At 51.7% G+C, this 13,147-nt stretch overlaps 1 protein-coding gene across 7 annotated transcripts in view; it reads left to right on the forward strand.

Moving 5' to 3' along the window:
- The window catches only part of LOC144736678 (uncharacterized), a 94,127-nt gene that overhangs the window by 12,060 nt on the left and 68,920 nt on the right, over positions 1–13,147 (forward strand). For 6 of the 7 annotated variants that reach the window (XM_078619268.1, XM_078619267.1, XM_078619265.1 and 3 more), the window contains exon 2: positions 1,762–2,043. In XM_078619268.1, coding sequence (XP_078475394.1) covers positions 1,762–2,043 — 282 coding nt within the window. Of the gene's footprint in view, positions 1–1,761; positions 2,044–11,218; positions 11,300–13,147 lie in introns of those variants that run through there. The other variant, XM_078619271.1, reaches the window with a different exon arrangement.

Genomic DNA, 13,147 nt, shown 5'->3' on the forward strand with positions numbered 1-13,147 from the left:
CGATACCAAGTGAGCTGAGTTAAGTACAGCTGAGGTGGTCTTTCCAGTGAATGGTTGTAAAGTCTCAGACAGAAATCGGGCCAGTTTGTAGGTAGGTGAGTCAATGGTGGAGACAATAGGACGAAGGGGTTTACCCTCTTTATGGATTTTGGTAAACCATACAATCTGGGTGGTCTAGCAGCAGAGGGTTTTGAGGAAAACTGCTTGGTTGGCTCGATTAACGATGTCGAATCGGTGATGATATTGTTGGTTTTTGTAACGAGGCTGTTGGTGGGATCTCTTTAATTTTTTGTATAGCTACCATCATTAAGTAGTTCCTGAAGTTTATTATTGTACGTGGTTTTGTCCATAATGACTGTGGCATTGCGCTTATTGGCTGAGAGAATGACGATGTCATCTCTCTTTTTTAATTGGGAAAGCTCAAAGTGCTTATCCTTAGGGCCAAGTCTTCAATGATGTCAATGGTGTCCGGAAAGTTACCATTCTTGGATGTTTTAATCGAAAAGAGACCACATGGCTCAATGAAAGCCACCCATACGGATGCATATCTAAAACCTGACTCCCACCACCATCCATCCCAGAAGAATTCCCTCATCAAACTCTACACCATAGAGCTCGATGTATTTCCGACCATAATCACCTAGTCAGTGAACTGGAACATGTACACCAAGCTCTCAAGATGAATGGATATTCAGACTACACAATCCGTAAAACTATCACCCCAACCGTTAAGAAAGAAACATCTGAGGACCCAATCAAAACCATCACCTTGCCATACATAGCAGGGGTCACCAAAAAGATCTTCACAATCATGAGCAATCACAAGATCCAGGTTCGATTTAACACAGTACAAAAAAATTCGATTCCATCTGTGAAGGATGTGATCCCTGACATGCAGTACCCCGGCATCTACAAACTAAGCTGTGTCTGCAGCAGTAGTTACATTGGGGAAACTAAGCGACATGTCTCGGACCGTGTTCTTGAACATGAGACAGATCTGAAACACGGTAGGACCAATACCTCAGCCGTGGCTGATTAAGTTTTAATGCGGTGGGCTCACACAAAATACATTTTCTAAGACGAAGGTACTTTGCAAACCCACTGGCGATCAACAAAGATTTCTTCATGAAGCCATCCACATATACAGACACAGACACAATCATTGGAAGGACGTTATCAACCAGTTTAAGTAATAACTGGCTGTGCTGTTCCCATCATACCACCTTCCGATGTTAATTGTTATTTTCGGCTCTCTGATTTTACATGAACAGGTTAACATTTGAAGTACTGCAAATGTAGTTTACTCAGTAAATATAAACATATATCTGAAAGTGACCTTAGCAAAAAAACTAATACAAAAGCAGTAAGGTAGTAGCAATACACCACACTTTTATAAACATAAACTTCAGTGCAAGCTACACGCGAAGTCAGGATACCGCCGTATGTGTGAATTGAATGTATGTTGAACTTCTTTCGCACCGTAGGTAGCCAACCGTGCTAATAGGTGCGGAAGGACAATAAACTAAACACAGAAAGCAGTTCTAAAAAATATTAGAAATTATTTTCGTAGCACACACACACACGTGTGTAATCACGCGCACACACGTGTGTAGTCACGTGCACACACGTGTGTACGGAGGGGGGCATGAAAGCAGGGAGGGGGGTCTTTATAGTGACTACGTGGGTCACAGAGCGCTCAGGGTACAAAGGTCGGGGCTGCTTTACTGACCACCCCACCGCTGTGTCCCCCCCGTGTTGCAGGTCGCGTCCGTCGTCGCGACGTGTGCACAAGGCATCTCTCGCGAGCAACCTCGTCCCACAAGCGTGCGCGTCCCTCCCCAGCCAGGGTGGCTTCAAGATGGCCGGGAGAAGCCGCAGATCCATGTACCTGCGCCAAGTCGAAATCCCGCGCGCAGAGATTGAGATCGATATCGATGGGGCGGCAATTGGCCAGGGAGGGTTCGGCATAGTGTTGCTCGGGCAGTACAAGGGCGCCAAGGTGGCCGTCAAACAAGTGTCAGCGGGCTCCATGGACCTCTCTTTGTGAGTGCTTCCCTAGAACGAGGTCGTTGATTTATGGAACAGGGCTAACGTCCGAAACGTCATCGCACTGTTGTATACAGATAGTCCCCGAGTAATGATGGTCCGACTTACGATATTTTGATCTTACGATGGCAATAGCGATACGACAAAATTGTAAAATATTTAAAATTTCGCGCGGCAGGCAAACGCAGCAGCGTATGAGGTACGAATCTTGGTTAGTACAGTACAATATGTACGTTACGATACGTTCAATGCATGTATGATACGTAGCTTTAGCGATTTCATGTTAGGGTTACGATACGTTATAGCAGATAGGATTGTTTCCTGAAAAAACTTTCTATTAAATTGCAGTTCATATAGGTAGGCTAAGAATTTACCTTTTTTATTTTACATTTTGCTGTACAGTATTGTAATTAATACATACATACAGTATATAGTTTATACAGTACGGTACTGTAAATTGCTCTGTTTTGCTAAATTATCACCATTCTTTAAGACTTCTGGGTAGGCTAGGCCATCTTCGACTTACGATATTTTTGACTTACGATGGGGTCGTCGTAACGCATCTCCATCGTAAGTAGAGGACTACCTGTATATTTTGATACAAATATATGTTTAATGAAATATTAAAAAAATAATGTAAAAATAATGAAATTAATTGATTGCAAACAAATGTTAACATCGAATTAAGTATAATTAACCAAAGTGTGTGTTTAGTGTAATTAAGGGTGTGTGTGTTAAAAATGTTAATTAATGTGACAGACACACATATTCACAAATTTCCCTTTAATATATATAGATGTCAGTTCTCGGGATTCAGGTCTCACCGCAGGATACAGTTCTCGTAATTAAAACAATGATGCACGAGTTTTGGAAAGCAATCGGAAACCTGTTTTTAATCTAAGCAACTTTAATATCGACCTACTCTAATATCCAGAACTCTCATCAGCAGAAAATAATAACAACGACAGTACCCATGCCAATATACGTACTCATCGATCTATATTGAATGACAACAACACAAAAGTATTGGCTCATATTCACGATAATGTGATGGAAAAAAACCAATCGGCAAAACCTAAAAATATCAATATTCGTACGGAATGCGTGCCCATAAAATGCGTATCAAATGGTAGCATCAACGATCGGAACTCACGATCACGTGATCAAAGAATACTCACAAGAATACTCACAAGCTAACCCTTAACAGTATCAATGTCAGCATACGTGTTCAAAAATAATCCTTATCAAATGTTTAGCTAGCATCAGTGATCAGATTTGCCACAGTATGCGATTAAAATAAAATATACAGCTAATATCAAAAGTTATAGTGTTCATGCAGGCATATGGGTTCATAAAATAAATGCTTATCAAATGGTTAGAAGAACATCAACGATCGAATTAGCAAGATCATGCGATTTAAAGAAAAACAGCTCATATCTCAATGAGGGTGGCAATCATGATACATGGTCCATCAGTTATGATGTATAGTGCGATGTGAGTTCGTTCACGTGCGATCCTTGTGTAGGGGTGTCAGGGGAAGGATTCCCACCAATAGGAGGGTTAGTGGGAGGGGTAATCGAGGAGATATAAGGGGAGAACGAGCGGGAAGAAGGGATCTTTGGCGGGAACAAGATTGGGACGGCTGGGGACAGGTGTGGATGGGAGAAAATGATTAAAAGACGAACCCCCTGCAATCTTGTGTCAGCTCTCCTTTACATCTGGTGGCAGCGGTGGGATCTACAATGGCTACGAAGAAGAATCTCCGCGGAAAAAAGCCAAGGGAAGAGGAAGCAGGGGCCGGGGATCCTTCCCATCCCAGGCAACAAGGGGGCCTGCTACCAGAAGCAGCAGCAGGGGGCCCGGATCGCCTGGAGGACCCCATGGAGGACCGCATGGCCCGCGTGGAGAAGGCACTCCAGGAGCTACTGCAGAGGCTCCCTATGGGGGGCCCGCCAGCACTGGGACCCCCACCCCCACGCGTATCACGGGAGGAGAGGCCACGGGACCCGGAGGCCGACCAGCCTGCCGGGCAGGAGCCGCAACCAACCTCGTCACGCGAGCCGCCGCCGCTCCCGCCAAAACCCCCAGGGCTAAACACCCAACACGGAGAGCAGGAGGCAGGACGGGCGCGTCAGCTGGGGCCCGTCGACAAGTTCGTGGCCGAGGGAGGCTATTGGGAGGCATTTGTCCGCCGATTCGAGGCTGCCTTCCACGCTCTCGAGTGGTCAGATGAAGAGGCACTACAAGCTTTGCCATCCGTTCTGGACGACGATGCGCTCTCCTCTTACACCTCCCTTCCCTCGCACAGCAAGACCACGCTACAGGCGGCCTACGAGGCTTTGGGGGAGATCTACTGCCCAGCTGAAGGAGCCTTTAAACGGTTCCAGGACCGCCAGCGAGGGGCTAGAGAATCCCCTTTAACCTACAGGGGTGCACTGCTCGTGTTGGCGAGGAGGGCTTTCCCTCGCCTGGCTGAAAAAGCGCTCGAGGACCTCGTGGTCGAGCACCTCATTGCCTACGCTTGCCGCGCTGGCGTTGTAATTTCCGTGGTAACGCCGGGGGAACGCACCTCGCTGTGGGCTGCCCGGACCATCCAAGCCCATGAACAGGTCATGGGCCGGGCGCCACCCGTGGGCCAGGTGGCTGGCACGGCGGGGGGGAACAGCCGAGCCGTTGCCGCGGCGCTACTGGGTCCAGCGACACCAACCGCCGAACCTGCACCATCTCCGCAGGCTGCCTGTGGGGCAGCTGGGAACGGACCCCCGACGTCTGAGCCAGAGCCATCGCTGCGGGAGGTGTATGCGGCGATCTGGGGGCTGGCGGAGCAGAGGGACCAGGGGTGCGACCAGCCGCCGCATCGCTGGTAGCCGCCTCTACAACACCGCGCCGAGCCACCCCGACAGAACGCCCCGTGGGTCTGCCACCATTGTGGTCGAGAGGGGCATGTGGTGAGGGGGTGCCGCACGGAGCCGGAGGCCGCTAACGCCACCTGAAACCCGCCGACAGGATCCAGGCGAGTGACGCCGTCCCGCCCGGCCTTTCCGTCGGGCTAAAAAATGACACCCCCGACGCCGCGACCTCACCAGGAGCCTCCTCGGGGTGGGCGCCGTCGGTGTCGGGCCCCGGTCCCCACTGTCCTGGTCGGGGGAAGGGGATCGCGCCGGGGCCGGGGATCACGTCGGGGGTCGCGCCGGGCCCGGGGATCGCGCCGGGGACCGTGCCGGGGACCGCGCCGGGGGTCGCCACTTCCGGTCGCGACGCAATCGCAGTCCGGAAGTGACGTCGCGGCCGGAAGTGGTGTCGCGGACCGTGCCGGGAATCGTGCCGGAGCCGGGAACCACACCGAGAATCACGCCGAGGATCGCGCTGAGGTCGGGGACCGCGCCGGGGCCGGAAGTGACGTCGCGGCCGGACGTCCCGTTGTGGCCGGACGGAAGTGGCGTCGCGGACAGGTGTGATTTCGCTGGCGGACGTGACGTCGCGACTGGAAGTGAGGTCACTAGTTACCTGCGACGCCGGCGAGTTGTCAGGGGCAATGCCCCCTGGGTTGAGACAGCATACACAATTGCCGTAGCGCCCTGGAGCAGTTCCACGCCCCGCCTCACCATTGCTTTACGGCGGAGCGAGACAGGACCAGGGGGACCACACCATGAAGGGGGCCCACGCCCCCGTGACAAAGGAAGGGGAGGGAAGAAGTGATAGGCGGGAAGGCCCACCCCCAATCCCCACCGGAACGAAATTGGGACGGCTGGGGACAGGTGTGGATGGGAGAAAAGGATTAAAAGACGAACTCCTGCAATCTTGTGTCGGCTCTGCTTTACACTTGCATGAGGTGGTCACGTGATGGGTGCGTGTAGGAGCCCGTCTTCTCTGTATCCGAAATTACCTGAAGTCCCACCAGGGAGTGTTGATTAGTAGGCTCAATCCGCTGCTGCAATGTGCTGTCCACTCAGAGCTGTCCACCCTTCAGGCTTGGTGCACAACTGCAGTGTGCTCGCGACTGTCGAGCAGCACGCTCGAGTGCCGACGTGTGCAGCCGGATTCACTGAGTAACTGGAACGTGCTGACAGTCGCCTCTCACGTCGAGATCCACAGAAAATTCAACAACAACCGCCATTTGCCACTAAGTGGCGGTGACGTCACCACGACGCTTGTGCCAGGCTATGTGCACCTTGAGGCCACGTGAAGTGTCGAACGCCCGCTGGCAGGAGGTCACGGGGCAGACCCAGGTGTCACGGGTCGACTGACTGAGATGACTGGCTGATGCACCACCTGTGCCCCCTACTGTGCCAACTTGCTGTGCTTTAGCCACCCGGTGCTCCGCTCGTTGTGAGCATCGCTCCTCCGCCCTTCGTTGTTGTTGGAGGGCGACTGCCTCCAACTGCCCAGCAGCGTCTTTCACGAGCCTCCTCTACAGAGGCCGATCTTGACACTGCTGGTACCTGTCATCGGCAAGTCCACTCAGCTCCACATCCTCTTGTACCACATCACTCCATCTCTTATCTAGCCCGTGCTGCGCCCATTTAGCCCCCTCTATCTGGCCGAACAAAAGCTGTTTAGGCATGCGGTGACTGGGCAGCCTTGCCTGCCAGAGGAGCTCACTGATGGGACTTTGCCCAGATCTTTAAAGGATTTGTGAGCTCACACAATCCAGCCTGGTTAAACCCAGGATGGATCGTAGGCCGGCCAGCCTTAATGTTTCAACCGGCGAAGATGCTCCATTAAGGTGGTCCACGTTTCGCAAGCGTAGAGAAGGGAGGGAATGACTGTGGCCGAGAAGACCTGAAGCTTCGTGCGGAGCGACAGACCAGGTAACTTCCAAACAGCGTTACGCAACCGATGAAAAGATTATTCCGATCGACTGATTCTGAGTGACACCTCTGCTATCAAACCAGAGCCGGTCATGAGCACACTGCCCAGGTATCGAAACTCTCCACTCTCTCCACAACTGCCCAATCACCGATTGGGAGTTGTGGGGGTGGAGTGCCCGATGGTACAAAATACCCAGGCAGGTGCTTAGTTTTGGTGGGGCTGATGGTAAGGCCCCACCTCTTTGTGGCATGCTCCAGGTTCAGCAGCAGCACCTCCAACTCCTCCTCAGCATACATAACGTGGTTGACCAATAGGGAACCATCCCTTGACCGCACCCGGGCATCGACCAGCCTCCCATTGCATCTGTACCAGATGAAAATTTCTCTGGTACAGCCATCAAAGCTTCACGAATTGAAGAAGATGTTAAATAATGTGGGAGCCAGAGGACATCCCTGCCGCACCCCAAGGTGAACAGGGAATGGCTTCGACTCCCGGCCACGTAGCTTTACACGGGCCCACTCACCATCATGAAGGTCCTTAATGATCGTGAGCAGAGGGTCAGGGACTCGGAAAGCACAAAGAACAACCCAGAGCCCAGGCCTACGGATGGTATCATAGGCCTTCACCAGGTCAATAAAGCAGAGATGTAGGTCTTGTTGGAATTCCCTAAACCATTGCTGTAGCAAACAAACAAAAAAACATGGCTTCTGTGCAGGAGAGCCCTTTCCTGAAACCGCATTGGGGCTCCGCAAGCCACTCCTCAGCATGCCTGGCAAGGCGATGTTGAATAATCCTTGCCAGGACGTTTCCCGGCACACTGAGGAGTGAGATGCCCCTGTACTTGTTACAGTCTGTGCGGTCCCCCTTCTTAAAGAGGGGGACCACCAGGGCATCCTTCCAATCCTGCGGAACCTGTCCAGTGATCCAGACTGTTTTTATGATGTCATGTACGGCAGTCTGTGCACAAACACCACCCTCCCTCAGCATTTCCCTTGGGAGATCATCTCTGCCCTTTCCTGGTCTCAGACTCTGGATGGCCTTTAGTACTTCCTTAACAGATGGCGCCTGAGCCAGCCACTCACAGGGGGTGACTTCTTCCAAAATGAGGCACCGCAGCCTCAGCAGGGTCATCCCCACTTTGTCCCACGATGTTGTCCATATCGAGGGATTTCCCCTCCCCCAGAACTTCACAAAAATGCTCAGCAAATCTGCAAACCTGTTCCTGGGGGTCGGAGATTGGATCACCGTTTTTTCCCCTAATGATGGTAATAAGTATGGCGCTGCAGGTTACTTTTTTGATGGAGTTAAATAGTGATATGTGATCGCGGGCCATTGAGGCAGACTCCATCACCGCAGCAACCCGCGACCACCACCCATCCTTGCAGCGCCTCATGGCTCTCCGAACCTCCAAGTAAAGGCCTGTCGCTTTTTCTCAGCCATCCTGAACACCTCCTCTGTCAGCCAGCGTCTCTGGGGAGGTCTGGACCATGTACCCAAAGCAGCCGTTGCAGTTGCGTGAGTCACAGTCCTAAACCTCGCCCATTTACTCTCGACATCTGGAGGAGTGGGGGACGATGCCAACCCCAGCCACAAGCGATGATGAAATTCTCGCTTGTAACTTCGTCAGCTAGCTGAGACCAGGCCACCTTATGTTTGAATGGGGTCCTGGGTGTACACCCACCACTGGAGTGGAAAAGTGGCAGGCACATATTACAGATGACAAGTCGATGGTCAGAGGGCAGATCAGCTTCACGGTAGGTCCTGGTGTCAAGGACATGGGCCCACATCCATTGTTCCATCACTACGTAGTTCAGCAAATGTTCCCTGCTTGGACCCGGCATGCATCCCTGATGTTGTGTGGATGCACCGATGCCGGAACAGCGTGTTGGTATTTACAAGCCCATGGTCTGCACAACAATCTAGCAGCCTCCTACCGTTATTATTGAGCTGATCTGGCCCATGCCTTCCAATCACTCCACACCAGGTGCCAGCATCATGACCAACTCGGGCATTGAAATCACCCAACAAGATGACTCTATCCCGAGGGGCCACTTTAGCCAGCACCTGTGACAGGAGGTCATAGAAAGCATCTGACTCATCGGCCTTGCCTGCATCCCTCCACAGATGTTCGTCTTCGGTGGGGGCATAAGTAACCACGACCATCACTCCTCGCCTCCAGTTGATGGGAAGGCGAGCCCAAAGTAGCCTGGGGCTTACAGCTTCCCACACCTCACCGCCACGCTCCCACGTCCCCTTCATTATTTTGTTCAAAAAAAGAGCCACACCCTGTTGTTTGGCAGTCTCCTGCCCCGAGTAGAGGACTGTCCACCCCTCATGGTGGCAGGCGCCAGAGCCGGTCCACCGGACCTCCTGAATGCCACAGAGATCTAGGCGGTACCGGTCCAGCTCCCGACAGAGGAGTGGCAGCCTCTCCTCCGCAGTGAGCGTTCGAACATTCTACGTGGCCATCCGAAGTGGCTTTTCGTTGTTTCTGGAGGAGCCCCAAGGGTAAAGATTCAATCTCCTGGCTCCGCCAAATGGAGTTTGGCCAGGAGACATCATAGACGCTTGTTCCCCTGGGGCCTCCGGCACATGCGTGTGAATCCACAGGGATTAATGCCCACAGACTCGCACAGAGTCCCACGAGGTCACACATTAGACTTAGAGACTCAATTCTAGACCCACTGGGAAACTGTGGCTTCTCACGTAGTGACCCATGAAGACCCAACACCAATACCCACCATTCACCGCTAAGTGATGGTGATGTCACCACGTCGCCTGTACCACGTGAAGGGTTGAAGGCTCTCTGACAGGTCTCGGGAAAGACCCAGGTGCCATGGGTTGGCTGAATGAGATGACTGGTAAATGTTTAGTGAGTCCAACTGAGTCGCAGATGTTTTCTTGGGAGCAACACTTTATTATACAACAGCACGCAACATAACACGACCTACACTCGGGTCTCGAATGCCCATCTAACCATGCTATGGCAAAACTAGACACTGTTTGCTATCTTGGTCCGGACCACAAGCTGGGTCCCGGACCACGTGGCTAGAGGCTTCTTCTCCCCGACGTGGATCTTCGTAACACCAGCACACTAAGAACCTTGAGCTCCTCACGGGGCCCTTGTTATATGCCCCCGGGCTGGGGCTGGCACCACCCTTCACCCAGTTCACCTTCCAGGTCTCTCGAGCTCTTTCTTGAAGGTTCCCGAGAGCTCTTTTGGACCACGTGACTGCCCCGCGGCAACCGTTCACCGGTGCCCCCCCCTCCAATATCATCCGGTCACGTGTCAGCAGGTCAACCAACGTATCATGCCCCAATGTAACCCTGGCTGGCTGACGTTCCCTCTCGCTCCCTCACCGTTAGCCTGCACCAAACACTGCTCGCGGTGCCTCCGCGCTAACCAGCGCTCACCCAAGTCCTGCTAGGGGCTGGTACTACACCCCATAACTCGGGCTTTCCCATAATGACAACACATTTTCCGCCGTTGCTTCGTAAGCCCCGGCACCATACAATGACAACCACAGTCACTGCATCACACCCCCCCCCCCTCCGTAGCTTCCAGCCACCCTGGCTGCCAACTCCCCCCCAAGTAAGCAACCGACGTATAGTCAAACAGAACATAACAACAAGCGTACTCCAACAACATACCAAAGCAATACATTACCAAACCCAACTCTACAATCTAGACACGGGAAAAAAAATGAACGGTTGAACCAATAATCGCACCGCCCGAGATCCCCACAATCAACATCTCTCACCCACAACCTGTAACAATGCCCGTGAGCTCGATGGTGAGCAGGATCAGCCAAATACTCGCCATGACTCACGCAAGCGCGACAGCCCATGACGGTGTGGGAGTGTGCGCGGGGATCACGCAATTCGAGTCTTTGTACGAAACCGTGATGCCGGTCCTCCAGATGGGTTGGGCTCGACTGCCTTGGGAGGGCTGGGGGGGCAAGAAAACGACCCGATGAAGCCGGCTCCTCACTAAGAGCAGTAGGCCGGGTTGTCGGGTCCTTAGCATCCCGAGCACGCGAGGCCGACACGAGCGGCCGCGTGCGAGGCATAAATTGCGCGGCGCCTAGGGGCGGAGCAGAAACACTCTCCTGAGGACCCGCATCGGCAGACGCACGTCCCAGCTTGTCGGGCACACCCGTTGGCCAGCCGACTGGCCCGAGAGTTAACACTGGCGGCTTCCCGCGCCTCGGAAAGTTTCCCCATCGTGAACCGAATCAAGTCAGAAATTTTGGACACCTTCGGGACGGGCGCGGCCTGCAATTGGACATCAATGGGAGGATCATACTCTCTCCGAAACATCAAAAAGAAGGGAGAGTAACCGATGGACGTTTGAAGGGTCATCCTATAAGCGGCAAGAACTACAGGGATATGCAAATTCCAATCGACCTGTGACTCGCTGACCAAGTGACTCAACATGGAGGTCAGAGTCCGGTGTAGGCATTCGACCATGCCATCCGTTTGCGGGTGGTACGGCGACGTGCGTACCTTTTTCGTTCACAGCAGATCGCAAACTTCACGCAGCAGCTTAGAGGATTTTTTTTTCCCTGATCCGTTAAGAGGCGCTCAAGGGCACCCTTATACAGAACATAGCTATTAAGGAATGCCTCGGTAATAGCCACAGCCAATTAATTTGGGAGCAGCCAAGCCATAGGATAGCGTGAGAAATACTAAACGCCCACGAATAAGTATTTGTTGCCATGCGCAGACGCGGGAAACGGCCCGAGAATATCGAGGGCAACAATTTAATTTACCCGTGACACCTGGATGGATTGCAGCGGAGGACAACACCATACAGTGACAACCACAGTCACTACAAATGCACCAGCTGTACCCCCAACTGTGCCAACTTGTTGTATTTTATCCGCCCGGTGCTCCTCTTGTTATTGTGAGTGTCACTTCAATGCCCTCCATCGTTGCTGAAGGCCAACTGCCTCCAATTGTCTAGTAGCGTCCTTCACGAAGATCCTCCATAGAGGCCAATCTTGACACCACTTATACCAGTCCACTCAGTTCCACGTCATCCCGTACTGCATCAGTCCATCCCTTTTCCAGCCCATGTCATGCCAATTTAGCCCCCTCTATGCAGCCAAACAGAAGCTGCTTAAGCATGCAGTCGCTGGGCATGCGGGCTACATGATCCAGCCAACGCAGCCTTGCCTGCCGGAGGAGGTCCTCACACAATCCAGCTTGGTTAAACCCAGGATGGATCGTAGGCAGGCCAGCCTGAGTGTTTCTAACTGGCACAGATGTTCCATTAGAGGAGCGACAGACCAGGTAGCTTCCACACAGCATCACACAGCCAGTGAAAATTAATGGTACCCAACTGATTAGAAGTGAGACCTCTATTATTAAAACGGAGCTGGTCATAAGCACACTGCCCAGGTATGGGAAACTCTCCACTCTCAACTACTCGTCTATCACCAATTGGGAGCTGAGGGGGTGTAGAATTTTGGTTGCACAAAATACCCAGACAGATGCTTAGTTTTGGCGGGGCTGATGTTTTGTGATTCTTTGGTAGCCCATAATTTAACTCGCAAAACACATGTATCTTGCTCACCATGGAAGTGAAAGTTGACAGAACTCTCTCATTTGGATATTCTGCTCAGCCGAGGCCGAAATGGTAAAATAACACAAAGTCACACCATCACCCCGCACATAAATCGTCTCTCATCAAGACGCTCATACATCTGGCTAAGAAAGTGTCAGATGGTGATAGTCTGAGAAGTGAAATTAAACATGTTAAAGCAGTGCTGCAATTGAATGGTTACATTGATGCACAAATCAACAGGGCATTGAATGTCAAAACCAAATCAAATAACACGAGAGTTGAAACTGACCAAGTAATTAATACTATTAAAATACTCTACATTGCGGGAGTAACTGATAAACTGGTCAGATTTTTGGAAACACAATACATCCGAGTCAGATTTGGCATGGTACAAAAAATACAGAAACTAATATCTGGAACTAAAGATGTATTACCAAAGCTATCTACAGAAGGTGTGTACCGGATTAATTGCACGTGTTGGGCAAACAGGACGGAATGATCAGCACGAGACTAAAAGAACACCAAAGGAAAATGAAACATTCCCAAATAATACTGTCGGCAGTGGCAGACAAGGACACTGAAATCATTTTGATAATGTTGAAGCTTTGTGCAAAACTAGTTACTACTGGCCAAGACTAATTAGAGAATCTATCGAAATTGACAAAAATAGAAACAAGTTTAACCGTTAGGATAGCTACAGGCTTAGTGCTGCTTGGAAGC

The sequence above is a fragment of the Lampetra planeri genome, chromosome 62 (genome assembly GCF_965212315.1).
Source record: "Lampetra planeri chromosome 62, kcLamPlan1.2.h2, whole genome shotgun sequence".
Lineage (NCBI taxonomy): Eukaryota > Metazoa > Chordata > Hyperoartia > Petromyzontiformes > Petromyzontidae > Lampetra > Lampetra planeri.